This window comes from Acanthaster planci, linkage group LG16, assembly GCF_054643075.1.
Source record: "Acanthaster planci isolate LZ-2023a linkage group LG16, COTS_SCS, whole genome shotgun sequence".
Lineage (NCBI taxonomy): Eukaryota > Metazoa > Echinodermata > Asteroidea > Valvatida > Acanthasteridae > Acanthaster > Acanthaster planci.
The window spans coordinates 10768441-10792209 of record NC_141792.1 but is presented as its reverse complement, the minus strand read 5'-3'; the positions used below and the strand labels follow the sequence as shown (position 1 = coordinate 10792209).

Below are 23769 nucleotides of genomic sequence, written 5' to 3'. Positions count from 1 at the left end.
CCTCAGTTAAATGCCGTTATGCAAATTTATTTGAGTGACCATCTTTCATTCTGTCATGGGCATTCTACATTTGTCGTACAATACTTTCCTCCATTATATCACAGATAATTTTTCAACTTAAATATGGCTTATTGGAGAATTTTGTTAAATACATTTGCACTCCCTGTATTATGAAAAGGTAAAGCAAAACAAAGGGAAAAAATGAAGCAGTGATTACTCGTTCAATCTCTTGTAGTGTGGTTTTATCATGTTTGATTTTCCTACAAAGGAATTTCTAACACCCTCCCCAGGTTCAAATGAACACAAGTTGTGACATAAACTGTTGGGACCATGCACAAATCATATGATAATTATTGCAGGGACTGGGAACATCGAAGAGGTATCAAAGTCCCCGCATCTGATCATTTGCCTAATAGTGAGAGTCTTCTCCATACAATGTGGTACCAACCAATTCATGAAAGCCACGCACCTCTGATGAGTAATTAAATGATCGGGCATGTGTGTATGTGCTGCTTGTGACTGGCCTGCTTTCTGAAGTGAGCCCTCTTGTGTCACAAAAAAATAATGTCAGCAGGAGATGAGTCTCATCGGCATCACTGGGGCATCTTAGATTTTGTGAGTGCTCCCTCTATTGACTTGGATTCCTTAGAGAACCTTACTTGTCATGGAGAACAGCACAGTGGTTGAAATTCCAGTCACCTGTACGCTTGGTGTATTTCCTGAATATGATGTGCGCTAGAACAGGTTTGCATTGGAAGGGCGGTACTGTGACAGAATCCCAGTGGAAGGTGTTGTGAAGCTGAAGATTTTTTTTAGGACATTTGTAAAATGGTTCAGGTGGTTTGTAGTTAATTTCTCTTCATGCAAATCTAATCATATAGGATGAGCAGCAGGAATGTTAATGTTATAAGATCTTTAATTAATCACAAGATGCTCTGTTTTGTGATGTTTAGAATGCTCTGTTTTGCTGCACCGGTCACAGACAGTCAAAAGTTCCTTCCGCTTGATTTGCCGTCGTACACAGACACACGGGTCATTTGACTGATGGGACAACTTTGTCAAGTATGCATCTTTGGTTAGGAGGGCTTTAATTGATTGTTGCTGGTACACTTCATGTTGTTCAGCATTTTGATTAGAAATCAAATCCATGTCAGTTTTACACATAAACAGGCTTTGCATATTTGTTTATGGGCGGGTTAAAAATATAAATATCTTTAGTCATTTGGAGAAAGCTTTGGCTTCAGTAAACTCTATCATGCATGACAAATTTCCCGTTGTGGGAGACTTTGATACAGATATATTTTGAATCGAAAGGCTTGAAGAGATATCCAGTATGTGACTTGTAGCATTAGTTGCTGAGGAATTTGCCTACATGCATTCTGCTGCAGAATATAATACTTTTGTGGGGGACTTGTGTAATCCAGGAAATAGATTTCTGTGAAAGTGTTCGGGACTTCCTTGTCTGATATTTCTAGAATGTTGCAAATGATTTTTCTAAGCTTTGAACAAATCAGGAAGCATTTTTTCATTTTGCTTACAAACCTGTGTTACCTGCCATCTGCAAATACCTGTTGCACATTTGAGTCTTTGAGTCAAATCCTTGATTTTACACGTGAATGTATGTATGAGGATGGGTGTTTGTTTTTTATTTCTTTCCAGGAAATATGCATGAAAAACAGCCCACTAGCATGAATTAAAACCTAGAAGGAGGCTCTCTGATTCATCCTCAACAAAAACTTGACTGTGTGATGAGAGTCAAGTTCAGTGTTTCTGCCATATCAGTGACGTATTTGTCATAAAAAGTTCTTTTGATGTTTAACTTTTTTAATGACAGTTGATCATTTGACAAAAAAAGAGCCCAGCATGTACCATTGTTCTCTTTTGGTACATGTGTAAACGTGCACATCTGGCATTACATTCGAAGCAGTGATGTGACTTCAGGGGCAGAGCGTCATCTTAGTGCGGCCAATACAAATGGAGAAGCCATCCCAGGCGAGAACCGTCAAAGCAACGGGGGAAATTAAACACATTCTGACTCATTGAGGATTGCGCTGAAACCCAACGCTAGTTGCATTGGCCATAATGAAAGGAGCCGAGAAGGTTTCACACTGTGCTTTGGGCTGCCTTGGGGCAGTATGCGAGCACTTATGCAGCAAGTATGTCGAGCATGTCACAGGGATTATCTATCATTCCCCAAGACATCTTTTCCCTCTTGGCACCAATAGCCAAAGAGCATGGTGTAAGCACACCTTGTATTTCCACTCATACCACTCTTTGCCAGTAGCCAGGAATCTTTCATGGGACAGAGCACAGTCTGACACGAGCTGCGATCAGTTTGTACCATTGCACTCGTTTTTGCTTCTTGTGTTAAATGTGCGTATGGTGTAACATCAGTCGCAATGATGTGACTTTTAGGGACAGAAAATTGCTTGTGAAGGTATACGTGCAATTAGTCTCTGTACCTGGATGTTCTGTGACATTAAATTCCAATTCCAAAATGTGACCAGCTTCAATGGTTCCATTTTTCTGTTTTCCTTCTGCACTGTAATTTCGTGGTTAGATTTTTTTTCAGCTGTTGGGACATACATTTACATAATTCTAGAGAAAAATAAGTTATTTGTGACAAAATGACCAACTGCAGAGGTTTTAAATTGTGCAGCACAGAGAAGTGTTTGATCTGTCTCATGATGTGAATTATGCATTCAACACCCAGCCCACATGAACTGCCCGAGACATTTCTGATGTTTACATTTCCAAGACCTTTAATGCGCCGTAGCTGTTTGGCTAGTGTTGGCGACCTACTTCTCATTCCCACTCACCTTGCCCTGTTACAGTTGTCTCACTTTCACCTCTTCCAAGTACAGGTGAAAAGAAATTCCTCAGAAATGACTGATCAGGACAGGGATGTGCCCCGATCCCATATTGAAACTTCCATTGTTCGCAAAGCCCTCCCTAATTGACAGTTGACCTTTTACAACACCCACTCATCCTGCTTTGTCCCCGCGAGGATGTCAGAGCAATTTCAGGCTGACAGACCCCTGTAGTAGCTTCCATCCTTGCCTCCTCCGCGTACCTGCGCAGGGGAAGTGAAGAGATCAAGGAGTGCACGGCCGTGATTAATGCTCCAATGGATGGCCACTGATGAGCAATTTTCTCAACAGAATTATGAGTTCAGAAGCCACTGCTTGTCCAACTGTGAAAGTCTGAGTTGGCATTTTGTACCTCTGTGCTCAGATCAGACATGTGAGGGGTTCAGGCAAGATGCTACATATGTGGACAGAGGTTGAAATGAGCATTTGCTAGTATGATGAATGAGAATGGAAAAACCTCCTCCTTACAATACTGTTTGCTGCAATTTAGTTAGATATTCTCTTGACAAGTTGTAGCTGTTTGAAGTGTACGTTTATCAACTTTGCAAACATGTAAAGCACTCAATAAACTGCCTTTACATTTTGAGTTGGGCTACATAGAAGTGAAAATGAAGGCTTGCAATTCTTAATCCTGAGAACGCTTTCATTTCTTTTGAAATGGATGTTGAAGTCACATCAGTAATTATTGAAATAGCAGTAACCGTGAAACTTTAAAAAAAATGACAGCCTTTGTTAATTTCTGTCCCATTTTGTCAGATCTGTGCATGTGGAATGAAGTAATAGGGTACTCTCAGTTAAGACCTTGTTAATCTGTAGAAAGCCTAGATCGGGATTGGTCAAGCTTTCTTCATACTTCAATTCACTCCTCAAAGTTGCAGTGAGAAAAAGCTCTTTTTTATCAATGATTATCTTCAGCAATCTATGCAGGCCAGTAATTATGTAGATAAAAGGTAATTGAAAAAGATTTACCAAAAAGTAATAAATCAGCAGAATAATTTTTTTGTGATGTTAATGTACTCGCATTTTTTGTAACAAGGGAAAAAAAAGGAGAAAATACATGTAAAAGTAGAACTGAAACCGGTAAAAAAGTTAGATGTTAGTAAATACCGGTAGGTTATAGGTCAGGTCGGTAATTACTGAATCAAGATTTAAGGCAAAGGGTCAGAAATAAGAAGAATAAGAATCTCAAGCCTGTATTTTTTTGCTCTAATTTCCTGAGTGTGTAGATCTGGTGTCAAACGCATCGTGTGTCATTGTGCAACATAGTGCACTATGCATTGTGCACCAGTGTATACTTCCAAGCATCCTCGCAGGGGATGGTTACCGGTAATCTGGTTTTGGAAAAAAAGTGCTCTCCCTAAAATTTTTCCTGTGCGCGCAGATAAAAAAGAGATGGGAAATAGAGGCCAGGTTTGCAGAAAGCTGATTGGTGAGACTTGTGCCACTCTGTTCATTTGGCTTTTCTGAGTTCTTGGAATTAAGGCAATGCCATGAATAAGTACAGCAAGGACCCCCCGGGCTACTTGTTCCAAATCTTCCATTGAATATGCCTGTGCATTTTCCTGTCTTTCCTCTAAGGAGTGTAATGAATGTTCTGTCAGAGACATGTTACCTCAAGGTACTTGTACAGTGGACGCATTCAGAGACAAAATTGGATGTTAATTTACGAAGCATTTGTCGATGGACTTCTTTCTCTTACATGTACATTGTACGTGTGTAAATGAACAAAGCCATGTATTCTTTGAAGCAAATGATTCGATAATTTTGGTTAAAAAAGAGGTTGATTCTCATCACTCGGTAAAGCAAAATTTGTCTGCCGCTAGTCCCCAGAGGGCACTTAGAGGTGTAAGCTATATATAAGAAGGAAGTCACTTTTGTTTGACAGACTGGTAACTATTTTATATCTGAAGAAGCCGCCGAGATGGCATCAAGAGTCATCCCTTTTTAAAAGGAATTCAAGGATCATCATTCAGTTGTGACTGATAAGACAGTTTAAACTGATGCGAGAAGAAGAGAAAACCCAGTGCGTGGGAGTGGGGACAGTACCTGGGCATTGTCTGAATTGTGAGCTTGAGTCAAGAGAGGCGGCATTTCCAATAACAGACCCGGAGGCTAGAAAGGATAGTTGGAAGGAGACAGTGTGGGCAGAATGGCTTGTGGCTGTGGCATTTTCTTCTCTCTGAAATATCACAGCGCGACAGCCTCGCTTGGAAGCTGAAAGCAAATAATTGGACTGTGTGATATAGGCTGCCTTTTCAATGAAAAACAGAATGTGCAAGGGAGATGAAAATAAAAGGGCCAAAGGTCAAAAAGAGATTTGTTTCCCCTAAAAAACCTTTTTTTTGTGGTTCAACACAAAAAGTCAAATCAATTATTTTCCTTAGAGAAGTGGGTTAATACAGTTATAATTGATAGGATTAATATTCATTTTGAGTGACAGCAGGTTGTCTGGTGACTTTATTGCTTCTCTGAACAGATTCAGAAACACAAGTGTTTGTTCTTAGTTGGTCGAGAAAGGTGGGCATAGAGAATTTCTATTATCTGTGCTAGGAAATGCAACTCCTTCCATGCAGTGCATTTATAAGAAGAGATAACTGCTTATTGTCATGGAAGAAAATGTTGAGCTCACCTTAATAAATTACCTTCTGATTCCTCAGTAAAGAAATTGATGATTTGGACATAAAAAAAGTTGAATGAAGCCTACTGAATCATCTAAACAACCAAGTAATTCCAGAGGAAACGTCAAGGAGAAGGCTGTCCTGGAAAACAATTAAAGTTGTCATCGTCCTTGACTTTGTAGAGAAAAATACAAAGCTACAACAAAAATCTCTGGTGGTTGGAGAAGAAAAGGAGAGAAAAAATTGTGCAAATATAGGCGAGTGACGTACATTCGATTTTTTTTTCTGGTGCTTAACTGGTAAAGCTTCAGGTAGTCACAGGGGCTTTTGTGACAGAGTGGAAATGTCTGGTTGCCATAGTGACGCAGCAACGCAGGAGTGGATGTTGCCATTTCATCACAGGGGGGGGTGTCTGAGAAAAGTACCTGTGTGCAATCAACATTGAGGAGATGTGTCCAGCCATGCAATCCTCCCTGTGTTAGACATGGTGGAGACCACACACCCACGTTGTTTACTTGGATGCCTCTTCCCCGAGATGGCTCGTGACCACATTTCTGCCGTTTTTCCAGCTTGTTTTGGAGTTGGCAGTTTGTGGTGCTGAGGGAGGCTCCTCATTTTCCCCAACGGAGCACTTTACAGCGGGAGATGTGCACGTCTCAGATTGATGGAAGGAACGATGTTTCAACACCTCTGTTGACAAAATGGTTCAATTATAAGGCACGATAGACACAAATTACTGGTCATGCTGATCTACGGCTAATGGCTGATGTGGCCCAAATCTGTGCTAATGGAGTGCTTCTAGGAAAAAAACAAAATATGATCATTTTACGTTAAAAAATAGATCCGGTGAAACTTCCTACAGATAAGTTTCCTTTCTCGGGTTGAATACAGTCAAAGCAGATAGTGTCTGTCTACATCGGCTGTTAAAGTCAGACTATGGGATGTGTTGAATTGCCCAATCTTATTTGATCCTAGCATACATCTCATAACAAAACCTAGGGACCGGCAAAGTCGTTCAAGCTGAATGAACTGAGGTGTATAGTGTGGAATGACCAGAAGGATTGACTGACTTGGAAACGGCTTCAACTTGCTTTTCGTGCGGCATTGTCAACGTACGTACATCTTGGCTGGCTTACCTACTGCTTTGTAGGCATCATTTAATGCTACGATAATATTCATTTGTCTGAGCTACCTTGCATCATGGAGTACATACAATGCTGAGAACTCCTTTTGACGTTGCCTTATTAAATTTGACACTGCTGGCTGATTGTCTCTTTCCAAGCAAAATAACTGTAATGCATTGCACACTGTGAACATTCATTCTTTGTGCCGAATCAAGCGAGACACCAAGTTGACAAAATGCACCATCTGCGAAAGCCTACTGGACAGTGAAGATCGATGGTCTACATAAAGCCCTTACACTGTCTGAGCAAATTTGGCCCCTAAGTGGTCTGGCTTCTGTGCTCTCCAGCCCCGATAATATCCTGGTGTTTTAATGGACTCACCACCGCCATGACTTGAGACGCGTTGCTTAGAGATTGTCCGGTTTGCATTAAAATGCATCTCTGGGATTCGCAGTCGGCTTTCCGGGGGGGAAAAAGGGAAGAGGCAACCTCATTACTGAGATGTGTACCCTGTGGGAATTGTTGCTTTTTATGGAGCGTTTTGTTTTCCTGTGGAATTGAGTACCAGCCAGATTGATGCAGTTTTAATCTACGTCCATTTTGTGTAGATTAGCAGCCTATTGCATCTTCAAAAGAAACTGCATTTCTGTTGCAGAGAGCTCAGGAGCTAGCATAATTGTACTGTTTTGTTCTGCTAACTCGAATTGGATGGCGAACGAAATCCTCCTTGCAAGACAGTGTGAGCTACTTCATGAAGCATTTGAACTTGTGCCCCCTGTAATAATAATTTGAACAACTCTCCATGTCTGCTCAACAGACAAATTCCTGTAGACTGGACGATGCAAATAGCTCTCGCATTGCAATAGCAGGGTTTTGAAGTCGATGCTTTCTGGCCGACAGTTATTTATGCCCAGCTGTGAAAATCTTGTTCTAGTTGGGCCCACCTAGCTTGGGACAACACAGCAGTGTTGTTATACGAGGCAGATCAATACCTGCAAATGAGACCCGTTTCCTGAAATCAATGCCTGATGCTGTGAACTGCTCTGTTGCATCTTAGTTTTTTGATGATGAATGTTCTGGCTTGAGTGCAGGTAAATGGAAGATGCACTGAATAATTCATGAGCAGGTTGGACAAACACTGAGTAATTCATGAGCAGACTGGACAAACTTCAAGCTCAAGCCTTGTGTGTAATGGTGTTTCATCTCTGATTGCAAGTCAAGTGTGAACATGAATTATTCATGAGGAGAGTGGAGAAGAGCTCATTAATTCATTGTGGATCAGATTAGGAACCAATTCAGTCAATTCTTAAGATTAGATTCCCTCATCCTGACATTAGACATGCAGTTTTGGATATGACAGGCCATTTGTCAAAGGAAATTTGGCATCCAATCAGAGAACAGGTAGCAGATGCATATCCATGAGCAGAATATTGGATGGACGTGATTGCTACTTGGTTGAACAGTTGGAGATCAGTGGATAGCCACTCAGGTGCAAGGCATCTTGGAGAGAAAGCACCCAACATTGAGGCTATCTGCACAGGGGCCTTTAACTTGAGTGCACCGATAGGATATCACACTCCCTGCGTTTGCCGACTGTCCCACTTAGTTTGGCATCTGCATGCTCCTTAGTCGGCAGCTCATCAAACATTCTTAATGAGCCAGGATTTTTGAGTGAGTGCTTTTAGCAGCTGTAGGGGGATGTGGGTCTGAGCCGTCACTGGTAAGCTTGTTGTTTGGCCTGTCGGACACATTTATATCTGAAATCCTGATGGTCTTCTGGAGTCCTAAATCCGTTGCATTAATTGGAACTGATACCAGTGTACACATCCAAATCTCACTGACTGGACTGTTGTCGCTTCCGCTTGTAAATTTTTTTTCATTTTAAATATGTGGAATTTCTGCTCAATGCTTTTCCAAGCTGTTGAAATGGTGAAAATTGATTTTCAGCTTACCTGAGACATGCCAAAGAGCTGTAGATTTAATCAAGAGATATTGGAGAAAAAAAATTGATAGAGTGGGCAGATTGCAACGTGCCAAGCCATAGGCATTGCATTTGTTTTTGCTGTAACATCTCTGATCTGTGACATCTTCAGCAAGAACTAATCACCGAGCAAAGACGGGCAGATCATTAAACCTTGCCAAACTGTGTGTCATCATTGTCATTCTACAGTTGATGAAGTTTACTAATAGGCTGGACGGTGACGACAAGAGAAAATCTTCACAGAGTCTTAGTGATTTGTGGACAGAAGTACACGAAGCATGGCCCACTATTTGCCGACAAATGAGAGATTCCAAGGCTCCAGCAATTAAGGCACGTCAGGCCTTCAGGAGTTGTCAGGCAGGTGCAATACTGGTGTAGCCAGGCACTGGAATCGCCCAGCTCGCCTTGTCTGTAAATCATCAACTTTCTTCCTCCCTTCATCTGTTGGCCATTTGTGGGGAAGGGAACCTTTTGACATTCACTGGGTCACATTGTTGCACATGGAAATTTGCGCGGTTCATGTGAATCCGCCCATGGCTTGTGCTTGCAGCTGTGGTCAACCAGTCATCTGTGTAGCCTATCAGATTCTGTCCTATCACAGGTCAACCAGACCGTGGAGTTTGACTCAGATCACTGGAGAGTTAATCCAGTCTGCTGCAGGAATGTTTCAGTGGAGCATGCACCTTTGAAATTTCTCTGTCATTTGCCCTGGATGGGGTCCTGGATAAGTCTCCAATTCACAATTACGTCAGGGAAATTAACTGACAATCGTTCGCTTCATTCATTTTTCCAAAGTTGCAGAAATACTTGACTGTAGTGACTGCTTGGGGAAAAATCAACTTCATTGTGATTTTTGCCGGGTCTGTTGATCTGTTTGTGCTCAAGTGTTTATCTCAGTGACTGGCTTGGCCTTGGCATGATCAGTGACAAAAGAAATTTCCAACAGTGAAGATGATGAGTGGGCAACGCCCACTGTCTGCTTCATTACTGCGTTGCTGAATTCCTGCCTGCAACATTCTCAAGTTTTAGACCTTTAAACTTTCAAAACTTCAGTATTCATCAGAACACATTGCCGCTGATAGATAAGTGAACTTTGAAAATGGCACACTTGAAGAGGTTCAATCGGCGGTCGTGGAGGCGGGGCTCTGTGGCCTGTAACACCCCAATGACAGAACTTAGAGTGGAAGGACAACTGCTGGTGATACCCCCTTTCCGTCACAGGAAGAGAGCGCTCAGTCTGCCTGATGCATTCAGCCCTTGGAGGTGAAGTTTATTCATTTTGCTCATTGTTGTCTTTTTTTTTTGGTCGCTTTGATCAGTGCAATAAAGTTTGTTTTGATGGCCTGTCTTACATGTGCTTCTTTGTTAATTTTGTTTTGAAGAGGGGACTTGACCAGTAAAAGTTTAATGATCTGTATTTGTCTTGTCAGTGTTCAGTACCACATTTGAACAAGCTGATCTTTAGACTCCTTTCTGATTACACTTGTGTTTCCTTTGTAGTTCACTTTTGATTTCTAAGCACTCTGGCAAAAATATGCATTAACATGTCCTCAGAAGGCAGGAGTTTTTGTATCACTGGCATAGGCTTGAGTAAACCTCTTGTGCATTTGTTGTAACTAAATTAAAATAACAAAAACAGCCTCTGAGACACTATGGAGACGCCAGCAACGCATAACCTTGATCATGATCGGCAGTTTACATCTGGATGAAATATTCGGTAAATGGTAATTCATTATGGTTTGGTTATGTGCCTGCTGCACATTTCTGTAATGTTTTAAAACCATGTGTGAAAAGGAAGCAAATTTCTAATACATGATATTTCAGGTCAAAGGGTGTGCTTGCTTAAAAAAAAAACTGCTAATACTCTCCCTTTCCCAAGGAATAAGACTCTTAATGTTCTTTCCAAAGCAACATTTGTGCCAAATACAAAAAGAGATAAAAGAGCTTTGATAAAGACAGGGTTAAAATGCACAAGTTGAAAGTGAATTTGGTCCCAGTGTTGAAAGAAAAACATGCACGGAAGGCTGGAGTCACCTAATTCCTTGAACTTTTCTCCTCAGCATGAGTGTCTCAGTGACAGAGGAGTGAGAGATGCCATCCACCGAAGAAAATTAAGGGGGGAGGGGGGATCGGAAGCCTAGGAAAAAATCAATTGATGTCTCATAACAGATCCATTAGTGCTGGCCAGGGAAGGAACTGGTCTGTAGGTCACTGTTCCTGCTCTACCCCGCCTTGTGTAACTGGAAAGTGAAGCAAGTCGAATTGGAATTTGGTATTCTGAGACAGCTGTGCTGCTCAGTAGCCAGGGTAACACGGGTCAATTTTAAAGGGAACTTAATGGATGGGGTATCATTTTTTTCTGGATAGGCCATACCTTGAATTCATTGTAGTACTGAACGGCAAAAAGCTTCTTAATGTCTCTACTATCTCAGTGTCTCATGTCCCCTTCCCCCTTCTTCCCCCCCCCTCCCCCCTCCCCCGATCTGCCCTGAGTAATTACACCACTGGTATGCGTGCCCATGTTCCTACCATGTATGCCTTACACCATTATTCACTCAACTTTGAGTTGCTGAAGTTTGAAAGTGATTTTTTTTTGGGGGGGGGAGAAGCAAGGGTTACTTCACTGTAAAGAAGGCTTGCATGCTCTCCTTTCTCCTGACAAGTATCCTCGTCGTCTTTTTCAACTTAAAGAGTGGTAAACTCCCGTTCTTGTGTAATATATAAGACAAAGGACTTTGACTGATCAACACCTTGTGTTGCATGCCTGTCCTGTTCTAAGACATGAATTGCATTGTAGGAATCCCTCTGGACTAGATATTCTTGTAATAACCTGCACCCTAGGCTTGTAAATTGTGGCTATATTGTTCTCCCTCATGGCCTTGTGGCTGTACCACTACATCTCCAATAAAGGAGGAACCATGACACACAATTTACCCCTCTTGAAATAAACCTTAATTTCACCTAATATCCCTAATGGCCCATTGGCAGTGAAAATGACACAAACTGTTGGGGGACCATGCTTGCAAAAACATCTGTAGTTTTGTGTTATCAAAGCAATACTTCCCACAAATGACATCCAAAAGCCAAAGATGAAAGGCAACCTTCCGACCCTACTTCCCCTCTGAAAAGGCTCAAGAAAATTTCAAAAACAAACCAGAAAAATCTGAAATGCCAAGGGCAGAGCCTTCACTGTGCTAGCTTTGAATGTGATATAGTATTCAACAAAGACAAGGATCTGGTGTCATTTTTTCAGATAATTTCCTTTTTCTTTTCTTCTTTTCTCTTCCCACAATCTTCCTCTGTTTGGGGAGAGAGATTCATGCAAACAATACCTGTGCACAATGAAGCCATAAATATTCTGACATTTAAATCCTGGCATTTGATGGAAATCGGTATTTGTTTTTGATGATTTGAAGAGGTCTGTGACACTCTGACATTTTAAAGTGAATAGATCCGTGCTGAAAATGATGTTATTTGGCATGTAAAGCAGACACTAATCCAAGCTGGGTGCAATTTGAAGACTTTGACAAACACGCCATCCTTTTTTTTAGTTGTCGTTTATCTAGGTGTGGGCGAGGTTCATCCATTACAATGAGAGTCATTTGAATCAGTGTCTCATCAAATTCAGTTTATATCCAGTTGATTCCCTTGGAGGCTCAAAAGAAAATTTCTGAAGCCTGAGGATCATGTGAGCTTTGAACTTAAAATATCACTCCTAACGGTGACCTTTTTCTGTGAAAAAAATTAAAGTAAGATTTTGTTGTGAAAGTAACTTTGTGGCAAAACTGTGAACAACTCAGAGAAAAGCAGTTACTGTTAATACCTGTCTTCAGAACCTGCCGTCACGCCAACGAAAATATCCTATTTCTCAGAGATCCTGTGTCTAATGGCATCCGTGGTGTCTCATTTTGTGCCCACTTAAATGTAGGTACCTGCTCCAGAGGGACGCTTTTAGGCAGATGAGCTGTGCTCGGAGAATTTTTTTTTGGGGGGGGGGGAGGTTGTTAGCTGAGGTGCTGCATTTTGTTTTCCAATTGAAGTAAGTGCATCACTGGCGACTGAGGGGGGAGGCTGCAATACAACTCCTCCCATCTGCTTCAATTCGCTGGGATGTCACAGGAAGACCAGACAGCCTAATTTGTTTTGCAGCGTTTTGTGTACCCTGTAACAGATCTAGTTGATGGCAGCCTTGGAGTTGGTTGTTTAATACCTGTACTTAAAACCTGCTTTTTGACATGTTTTGCCCATCCCCTGGTTGGGATTTTTTTTAATGTTTTTTGTTTTTTGCTGTTTTTTTGTCTGCTTTTGTCAGTCTCCATTTCATATAAAGATTACATCATTTTCCTCTATGTAAATGATGGGAAGATTACAGCCACATTATAGAGAAAAACTAACAGAGAAAATCAACAGATAAAGATCTGTGATAGGTCATACGCAGATGTGTGTTTGGTATTACTGGACGGGAATATCCTTGTAATTTGTACAAGAAAGGAATGAGTTATACAGCTCGACACCTTGAGACCTCCTCCCAATCTATCAAAATGTTGAGGTCACTCAGATGGGATGCTGGCAGATATCAGTTTGTTTGGTTTTTTGTTGTTGTCTCGCTATGCTTGTATTTGTTTTTAGTTTCTACTCTTGTTCCGTCTTTTTAAACAGGAGGCGCAGCAGCTGGGAGGGTGGGTGGTGTGTTTCACGGACGTGCACTGATTGACTTAATTGCCGGTTCCTACATCGTGCCAGACACTACCAATCCTCCACTTCTGTTGGTTTTTTCCCCTAAAATCTGTCCACCCTCTGTTCCATGCATCCTGTGAATATAGCAATGTTCCGTTGTAGACGCCAGTCCATCTGCTTAGCCCGTCTTCTTGTTTTTGTGTCCGGTCGTATCGTCTAATCCCTTGGTGGGATGTTAATGTCCATCATCGATCTTACTTTCTCTCTCTCTCTCTCTGCTCTGTGCTGCCTCATTGAGTCTCGTTGCATACTTCTCTGTCTGTTCCAATTCTTTGAATATGCCCATTCTTTTTCTCGTCTCATTCCTCATAGTGTATCCCTTTTATTCCCTTCTTCAAGGTTTTGTCTGTATCCCCCTTGAGATTTTCTCGTTCGTATTGCTACTTCTTCCTCAATTTCATCTCTTCAGCAGGTTTCTTTGTCTTGTAATGGATGGCTGTACAGGACAGGAGATCTCTGCAGGTGCATGTGGTCGACAGAGGTCTGATTTAATTAGACGCCTGGCAGATGATATCTCAAAACCATCATGTAGATGATTAGGATGTGATTTCCTTGCATTATCCACAAGCTGTACCAAAACCAAGTTTTGTTTTTCCTCAGACAGTTCCACGGATGCAGTTATGAAAAGAAACGGAATTAATTTCTAATTTAAGCCTGCTCTCTATAATGCGAGGCATATTACAGCTTGATATATTACCGTACCCAACTTTCTGCAGAGTGTTTCTTAAACAAATGAAGAAACAATAATCTTGTTGAGCTCGGATCTAGAACTACAAGACATAGCTTTGCCATGTGACAAAAGTTTTGAACCGTGTTATTCCAGAGTCTGGTTGAAATGGAATTTTTGAGGGACATAGTTTCATAAAAAAAAATTGTATTAGCTGCACATCTTGTATTGCTAGTGAATACGATTGGTTGAAGGCCCGGCCATCTGTCAGCTTGTAACTTGTAACTCAGCTTGTAACTTGAACTGTTTACCAGTATTTGAATAGAAACTAACCTCTTCAAAGTCTCATTGGAGATTACTTCCCAGTGCTTAATGCAGAGTGTGAGCCCCTCCTCCCATGTTTTTTTCTAGACTGGTCCACTGTCATGGGATTGTGTTGCTCTTTGAGCATCTGGCCCTGTTGAAGTTGTGCGGAGGATGTTAAGGCATTCAAGGCTTTAATCACATACTTCCCTGTGTTCCCAAACACCTCCTGATAACTCTGGGAGCATAAAATTTATCATGTTTTCTGCGAAGGTATTTCTTGATTGCCTTAAGAATTAGGCCTGATTTACAAAATTTTATGAATCCCGAAGTAACTCATCCCCTGTCTCAACCATCAAGATATTGTGTCGCTGACCTGAATATGTCACAGTCCTGGCTCCTTGAAAATGATAGGGCTGTTGGCACAGCTGGTGGTGCATTCGAAAAAATCATATCCTCTTTTCTGCTGCACTTTGCACGTCTGCAAACACAGGGGAGTCACTTAGCCATCATCCGTGTAGGTCACATACATCAGAGAAATAGCCTGCAGTTCCAATAGGCCGAGATACCTGTCTCACAGTACTATTGACAAAGAGTTTTTCCTGAGAAGCAGCGGTAGTTTTCTGCAAGTGACATTCTGTGTCTTGGGTTGGACCAAATGCTGAGAAAATGAAGAGTGGCCAACTTATTCACTTCTTCTCCCCAAGGGATTTCTGTTCTTTGGATAGTTGTCTGAAACGGATTCTTCTTTTGTGAGATCTTTGCAGCTCTGATTGAATTACAAAAGTGACTAAAGGTACTCTCGGAAGGAAAGATCACACTGACGGATTTGGTTACGGCCAACTGATTCTTGCCAGGATAGGCTTACAAGACTGAAACTTAAAGTCCAGAATTTTCTGCTTTCTGAAAGTCAAATTTTGCTTTCTTCCACTTTCTAAATTTTGTGTACAAAGACAGTATGTGACTGTACAAATGTACTGTAGGCCTACATTTACCGTACATCTACAGCATAATAATACATGTAGGGCCTACACACACCATGCCACTGTGATCTTGGTCTGGTCCCCATTCCTATTGATCTATTCTTAAGCCATGGAACGCCTGGGCACTATGTAGGAAACGGGGACCTGCGTGATCTCCGCGGAGCGGAGCTGGCAGAAATCAATACCGAATTCTGCGATATCACAAAGAAAAAACAGGAGGGGAAACCTCACCAAATGTTAATGATGTTAATGACAATGATGTTGCTTTTGAGCTTCTAGAAGTTTAGTACCTTGTTCTTTGTACTTTGGTTAGCTTCTACACAACAGAGGATTTTAGAGGATACAGGGAGTTTCCTTGGGAGAAAAGCAGACATCATTGATGGCCTGGGATAGTTTTAGTGCTACTTACTCTCAGTTGTCCATGGAAGAAAGAAAGAACTCAATTTAAGTGCCCAGAGAGCTGGCACATGTGGTTGAATGATTAAAGCAAGCCAGGCTTGAAAGCGACAGTTTCACAGCTGCACATGTACCTGCAGCCAATTCTAAATTGAAGACATGTTGTAAAACATGAGTAGCTGATGATGTACCGCCCCAGTTTGGCAGATACAGCAGATACTGTGCGCAACAAGATCGTTTTGCAATAATATTTTATAGCACCTTCAGCTTATTGACACCGTAATCATGGAGCACCTTAGTAGCAGAATGATCAGACCAGATGCCTGTGCTTATGAAGTCCATCATGCATGCGCTCTTTGTTTTTGTTAGTGGGGATCGCTGATTAAAAGCGATCTTGATGAAATCCCCCGTGTATGGATGATGAATGGGTGATCACAAGGTTGCCGTACTCTTGGTCAGTCTTAAGCAGCTTTTACAAGAGTTTCAAGTGTGATACAGATTTCTAGTAAACAACTTTAACCCCATCTAAAGCTGTAACCAAATTTATTCGCCGAGGCTTGAAATTACACAGCAACAACCACAGTTGTGTGCATATTTTCAAGCCATAGTGAAATAATTTGGATCTAGCCTATGTCGGCTTGCGGGGCCAATGTCATAGAGCTACCATGACTGAAGTTTACTCCCGGCGTGGAAAACATGTGCTTAGCAATTTGCTAAGCTTTGTCATGATGCAACTGCATTAGCAAGATCTGTTGCAGTATGGTTTGGGAAATAGTGATCATTATTTCCAGAGTCTGATGTTCTGGACATTACTTTAATGTTGGCCTTTGCTGGTTTGTCGCTACCAGTAACAAATGGCATGCTCTGTTAAATTCAGGATATATCATGCATAGGCACTTTATGAACAGACACCATGTGGTACTTTAATATTCACAAACCCTAAGACAAGAATGTAGAAGCCATTACCGTGTTGGCACTCTCATGCACAGTTCGTGTATTACATGCCTCTTCGACCTATAAGGGACGGTGTCAATAACTTGCCGAGATGCTCATGTGTATCATATTGAGAACACTTGTAATCCATGCACGCAACGTGCCACTCCGATATTAGTGACTCTTTAGTTTCAACATGTACAAGTTTGCGGCTGACATTTTTTTCCTTATTTTTGCCTAATTAAAAGCTCTTCGTAATATTGGGTGTAAAGTTCATCAGATTGTCAAAGAGCGCACGTGCCACTACTAAATAGTACCAGGTGTAAGAATTATTCCTCCCTGGGAATTTGGCTATAAAAAGCTTCCAAAATCTGTCCAAATCGCACGCTGTGGGAAATTTGTTGTGGATTAATTATTTTAACTACAGCAAAACATGGTCATTTATTTGTGAACTGTGCCATTTGAATCAAAAAGTGGCTGCTGCAGGTTTCTGAATCCTTGCTCCATCAGAATATAACACGCAAACCAGTTGCTGGATAACCACATTCTAATATGTTCAAGGTTAGTGATAAATGGACCTTGTAAAAGAGGTTGTGTCTGCATAAACTGGTATATCTGGCATCAACACTCTCTTCTATGGAAATAACTTGCAGTCACAAGCCAGTGGCTAAAACTGATTCATGTGTTACTACTTGCTGTGACCAAGTAACTTTGGATTCAGCCTGTTAGCCACACGGAGGGTTCTTTGCTGAAGTGTGATGAGCCTTAGGCGCATCTTAGATTTCTACCTGATTCCAAGCTGAACCAGCTGTGAATCTTCCCAGTGTCTGTTTTGGTATATAGTGATGCAGGTGGAAGTGTTCTGAGATACATTATGCATGTAACCAAGATGTATATGCAGGCATCACAACGTTATCTTGTGGTCAGTGGGTCATTATTGGCTATCGCAACCTCTCAGAGGTCTCTCGAGACATGGGTAGTAACCTTTTCCTATTTCTTCAAAGTCTTCAATCATTAAAGGGATTTGTAATTACCCATGCACAGTCCCCATACACTTCCGAGATTGAAACCAAGAGTACGTTTTACGACAGCTGAGTCAATAACGTTCTGTGCACGACCCCGGTTATGGTTAGTTGAATCACGCAGCAAGCACCGATCTGCCAAAGTAAAACTTCTCAGATCATAACGAGAGGAAATTTGAAAAATGCACAGAACATTAATTACAGTGAACGGGGGAAACATTTGGCACTGGCGACAGTGCTGTTCATTAATCTTGATGTCAGGAAGTTGAGGCAGAATGGAATGGCTCATTCAAATTGTCATATTTCATCTCTTACTCTTAAAAAAGACGGGGAGAAATGTCTTAAAAGGGGCATGATTGATAACCATTTAACTATGTGAAAAGAAGGGTCATAGCTTTTATCAAACATGGCTCAGGTTCTGAGAGCACTTTCCTTCACAACCAGAAAATGTCAGCCCTGATAAACAAGAAAGATGATTTCCCATTGCAAGCAAGTACAGTACGGGCGATTCACAATAGTGCACCACCGAGAGTTTGCAACGCGTTGGCCAATCGCAACACCCGAAATCTGTTGACCCTTTCCAAACGCGCATTTGGTCGATTTGGCGCACTGTGATTGGCCAACGCTTTGCAAACTCTTGGTGGCACACTATTGTGAAACGGCTGTATTGTCCTCTGAAAAGTTGCAACTCATTGTATAGAGTGGTTAATTGCTAAAAGGTTGTACCATGGGTATTAGTTACAGATCTCAAATAGGAACAGGGAAAAGACAAAGGAATTTTTTCCTTGTAAGAGGCAGCCTGGAATTGTTTCATGCAGCCAGATGCAAAGGGCGGGATGTTAACAAACTGAAAATGGGACCACGGAAACAGATGTATGTCAGCATTATGCCAGCAATTGGTATGTAACTATACAAGTGGTATATCTCTATATATTTTAGTGATTCTTTCCTTGCCTTCCAGCTCTGTGCTCTGGGTTTGATTCCCTGCTCAGTCCACATGTGGATTGGGATTTCAGTCCCTACCTGATTTTCTGGGTTTTACCCAGAATATTCCTCTGGGATTTTCCTCCCACCTCTAAAAGTGTAACTGCTTCTCATAGTCTCTTCAAAGGTTTCTTCAGGCTTGCGAGCTGCAGTGCCTGGGGTGCTTTTGATGAATCCTTGGTTTCATTGCCAGAAATAATCAATGATTATAGTACGATTGGTGTAACACACTTCATTATACTGACTACCATTAAGGGAAGAGGAATAGTCTATGCATTGAGTTGCAAACAAAACAAACAACACATTCAGCACATGGAGACCTGCATCTTTCTATTTAAGATACCAGACCCTTGTCCTCAGACAGAGTGCTTTTGCAGCAAGCGCCGCTCTTTGTATTTTTCTGTTTGTGCTGAACACACACTGCGAACTTGTTATCCACGGTATGATTACGCAATTGTTCTTGGCCTTATGCATGGACAGGTGCATGTATTTCTGCTGGTAAGACTCACGTCACAGCAGGTCAAGGTGGCATGTAAAGACGTCATTTGCCATCATGAATAAACAAGGAGGAACAAGCGCTTGCTTTGAGATTTGATTTTAGTAAGCACCGATGTGTTTTTTTGTGTGATTGCATTGATAATTCCACCTTGAATCTGAGTTGTTATTTTGACACTTTTCTGAGTGTCGTGTTTACTTTTTCCCCAGATGAAAATCCAGCAAGTTATTTGGAAAACACATGGTTTGTTACTTTGGGTGATACATGTATATTGAAAAACAGAACATGCTTTGTTGAAAGAAATGCTAGACAAGAATTCAGTTTGTTGTTAGAAACTGTGTGACTTACCAAATCTTTTTCAACATGGCCCAATTTAATAAGGCTGCTTTGCAAAATATACTGCCACGGTGCAAATTGGACACTAGCCAAGAGAAACATTCACGTATGCAATATGCATACATGACTAGTCTGCTGGTAACTTGTTTTTTCTTTGCAAATGCTTCTGCACTGACTAAGTTTCTGTTACAGCTACTTTCAAGTAGGCCATGAGGTATTGAGGCCCATCAATTTGCTATCTGTAAGGGTCTGAAGACTTCCACCGCAGTTCTGTCTCTGTTTGTCAATGTAACAATAACATATACAAATAGGAACTTGAAATACCTACACCATGACTTACTATCCTTTACATCAGTAAATTGTTCCTTAAATTGTCCCTCAGTCTGTAGCAGTTGATTGCAATGTGTGTTCTCTGAGCCTCATATTCTTTAATTCATAAGAAACGGGATAACAAAGGGAACTGTTTCATACTTATTCCTTTGAAAAGATGTTTTTTCATTAAGATACATTTGAACCCCTGACCAGAAATGAACATGGGATATGCTGCATTGAATTGGAGGGAGATAACAATGCATGTACTTTCAGTACTGCGTCTGCAATTAAATTGCCGCATCAGTGTACAATGCTGTTGGCTACATGCTAGTAGTGTCACCAAGAAAGCCCAGAGGAACTTGCCACTTAAGGCATTATGACCATTCCTCATTGTCTCAAGCCAAGTATGGCTTTACTGACAAAGGTCACTGTCATCAGTCATTCACATGAATTTGACGTCACCTGAAAGTGAAAATAAAAAAATGCCCTCCCCTCCCATTACTTCCTCGATCTCACCCTTTCCTTCCCTGATCTCTTGTCTTCTTGATGTTCAATGGCCGACAAAGGAAGTGCCAGTCAGTGCGGGGAGAATTACCGGGAAACTCACCGCCCAGTGTGGTCGGATACCAGTCAGTGCTCACACCGGTTGGCTGTGGCATGATGTGTTCCCAATTAGGTAGACCAGATCAACTGGCATGGCCCTCGTTCCTGGCTGAAGTGATTAATAAAATTAAATATTATCCGGAATTTGTCCATACTTTTCCATATTCTCTCTCGCAGTTTTAGTGACATTTCAGCATTATCTTAAAGGGACACTATTCAAATTTGAATTTCTTTTTAATGTACTTGGAAATGAAGTTTCTTCTGGAATTGGAATCACTGTATTGGAATCATGATTTCTTATTACACTGTGACATTGCAGTGGTTTTAGTCCGTTCGTTGTCTAGCTATTTTAGAGACTACTGTTACTTTACACCTGAGTGTTTTCTGTGTAAAACGGTTTCCTCATGTTGTTCATGTACACACTCACATCCGGTATCTGCTACAGTTTCAATTTCACAGAACATTTTTATATACAAGTTATTTGTAGTCTTTTTCCATTTTTCTTTTCCCCTTTCCTGAAAACCACTCGACAAAGTCTCGCCCAGCCAGCAGCATAATGCGAATGCAGTGTGTGTTCGTATATTGATCATTTGTGATCGTGCACCGCGCCTGCCCAATCTCCAGCATCTCGTACACATAGCAAGATTAATTGCCACCTCAGTGACATAGGCCTATGTCATCTCAATACTCCCATATCAGTTTTTTGGGGGGTTGAGATGAATGTTGTAATAATGGCCAATGATGAAAACCTGTGTAGATGAAGGAATATAGAAAGGTAAGCCATCAACTAAACACACAGAAAACTAAGGAATCATACTGCGTCACTTGTATTTTGTGCAAAACAAAATGGTGCCCCTGTCATTTTCAGGCTTTATTCAACTGGGCGTTGGAAGTGCCAATCCAAGGCTTCGCCAACTATTGAGCTTATACATAATAAACTATGCATTCTAAACTGCAACCTTGTGGAAAACCTTTCCCTAAGTGGACCACTAATTCAAAAGTGATATTTGTGTATTATTTTCAATTATTCATGCATGCACGCAGTTGATGTGTGTGCTTGAAACTTAAATTTAAATTCATACACATATCGCAGTTAGAATTCCGATATGTAATATTTTGAATACAACTTGTTAAACCAAATCTAATATTAATGGATATTATTGAGTGCTTGTCACATACATTGAGAGTACATCTGTGACTCATCAATATATTTATGTACTTATTGCTCTTTGTCACATGCTAGGATAATCTCACAGCTCATGACTTGAAAGTTCCTTTTTATCATATTGTGATTGTCAAATCAGTTTGGTGGCACCTGCGTAAAATTGTGGCAGGCCAGAAACAAGTAGGCGTGATGTTTTTAGATGAATAAATTCATTTGGGAATACCACAACATCCATGTTCAGGTTATCAGTATGTTTCTGACCCAGCTACATATCTTAACATTTTAATCAGGAAAACAAGTGGCAGGTGTGGAACTGCCAATTTCTGTTGTTATGTAAGCTTAAACCACCTGCAGAATTGGCAAGCAGGATCAAACTTTGGCAGCTGGTTGGTCTTTCTGCCTGACACAAGGGCATTTCAGCTCGACCGGCTCTTCTATTTTTGGCAAGCTGTGAGTGTGAAACGGTACATTTTTTTAGGACCTTATAATAGGAACAACCAGTGCTGCATGAATGATGTCATCATGATGTCATGTTTTGTAGCATGTACATGTAGCATCCACCATGACTAATAGAAACTGTAAGAAATACGGTTTTCAAGAAAACCATATTTGTCAAAGTTTGATCTTTCAAATTTTTTTCTTTAAGTATAGACTTTGAAAAATGTATTTTTCTTTGAAAACCTTATTTTCCATATAAAACCGTGTTTTTTCTTTCATAGAAAAAGAAAGTTTTCATGAAGAAAAAAGAAGTAGTGTCGATTGTACAAAGCCCAGCGACAATACTATTGAAGTACAAAGCATTGAGTGCAGTTGTATCCACTTTCACATCCAGCAGAGCGTCTAGTGACGTGTATGATAATCAACTGAGCCATCCAAAATTCCACTTGACAGTTTCCCTGCTGTTATTGGCCATTTTTGATGACTTCATAAAATTGTTGTGTATCAACACCATTGAGAAAACTCGGAAACTGGATGCTCCAATGACGCAATTGTCCCCTGACCACAGCCTAGGGCTGGTCTACCGTTGGACTGGACTATAAAAAGATTTTAATGATGTGACTCGTCATACCGCACTTTTTGCCTGATTTGTGTTCCAAGAGGCTTTTTTTAAATAGTGCACCCAGTTGGTGACTAAGTCACCTGCGGTTTTGTTGGTGCATCACACTTTGAAAAGAGATTTTTTGTGCTTGTTTTCATTCATGTTGTTGTCCTTTTAGGAGTTATAACTGGAAAAGCAATATATGACTCTTTCCAATTTAATAGATTGAAAACCGCTGACTGGTCAACAGTTTGAATGGTGTATGTAGTGCATTTTGTTGTCTTGATCGGGATGAAGGGTTTCAATCTGTTCACATGCCATTAATATTTGTGCTACTTTTGTCTGGTTGAGAGAATGTGTCATAAAAATCAGGAAATTTTTGTGTCCCCATTGTCACCGAGATGCTTAAATGTAGAGCATTTGAAACATTTATAGCTATTCAATTTATGTTGGTGTTGTCAATTTGTGTTCAATGATAACATCCCTGCAACATTTTTATGACATCAGAAGTATAACCTGTAATCAAGAAACTGTTCAACTTTTGAAGTTGGTTGGGACAAGTATTTCAGTGGCAGCTCTCCTTTCTTCAGGTTAGCCATGGCATGGGAAGTCTGTTATTGGTGCAAAGTGCACTGTTGAAGGCTTGGCAGTGGGAGGAACATCCCATTTTTGCTTAAAGGCTTAATGTTCATTGATTGAATTAACACTTTGCTTCCTGATTACTTTTCTCTGTGGGAAGTTTGCACAGCGGCTTAGCCCTTAAATAGATCAGCCTTGGTTTATTGCCATTGACAAGTATCAAGCCTGACAAAAAACTGTCCTGTGTTATTGTTTGCCAAGAGGATATGTCATAGTTCCTCATGGTCATTTGGTTTTCTAATCTTCTGTCAACCCTCACAATCCAAGATAAGCCAGAATTGTTGTATTTACATGAGCAAATGGTTATCATCTTATTGGACCTGAGGAAATAAAGATTATGTTTTGTGTAGAACAATCAGTATAGAATTCACTTTTGATTGTCATTAATGAAGGACCACCATGAGTCAGAAAGTCCTATAACCCCCCCAATACACACAGCCAAAAAAGAGCAATTTCTCACTCTGCTGCGGATAAAATACATGTACGCCAAAATAAACAAACACACCAGCCAACAACTAAGAAATGCACTATCCATGTTTCTTTAAACAACATCGTTCCCCC

General features: G+C 40.9%; 1 protein-coding gene across 7 annotated transcripts in view; it reads left to right on the top strand.

The window, feature by feature from the left end:
* LOC110979045 (rap1 GTPase-activating protein 1-like) overlaps positions 1-23769 on the top strand; it is a 124690-nt gene that overhangs the window by 82526 nt on the left and 18395 nt on the right. Inside the window, exon 1 of one of the 7 annotated variants that reach the window (XM_087147539.1) lies at positions 7999-9856. The exons of the other annotated variants lie outside the window; for them this stretch is intronic. Within the exon in view, the coding sequence (XP_087003665.1) occupies positions 9693-9856 (164 nt within the window). The 5' untranslated portion in view covers positions 7999-9692. Of the gene's footprint in view, positions 1-7998; positions 9857-23769 lie in introns of those variants that run through there. 7 annotated transcript variants of the gene reach the window in all.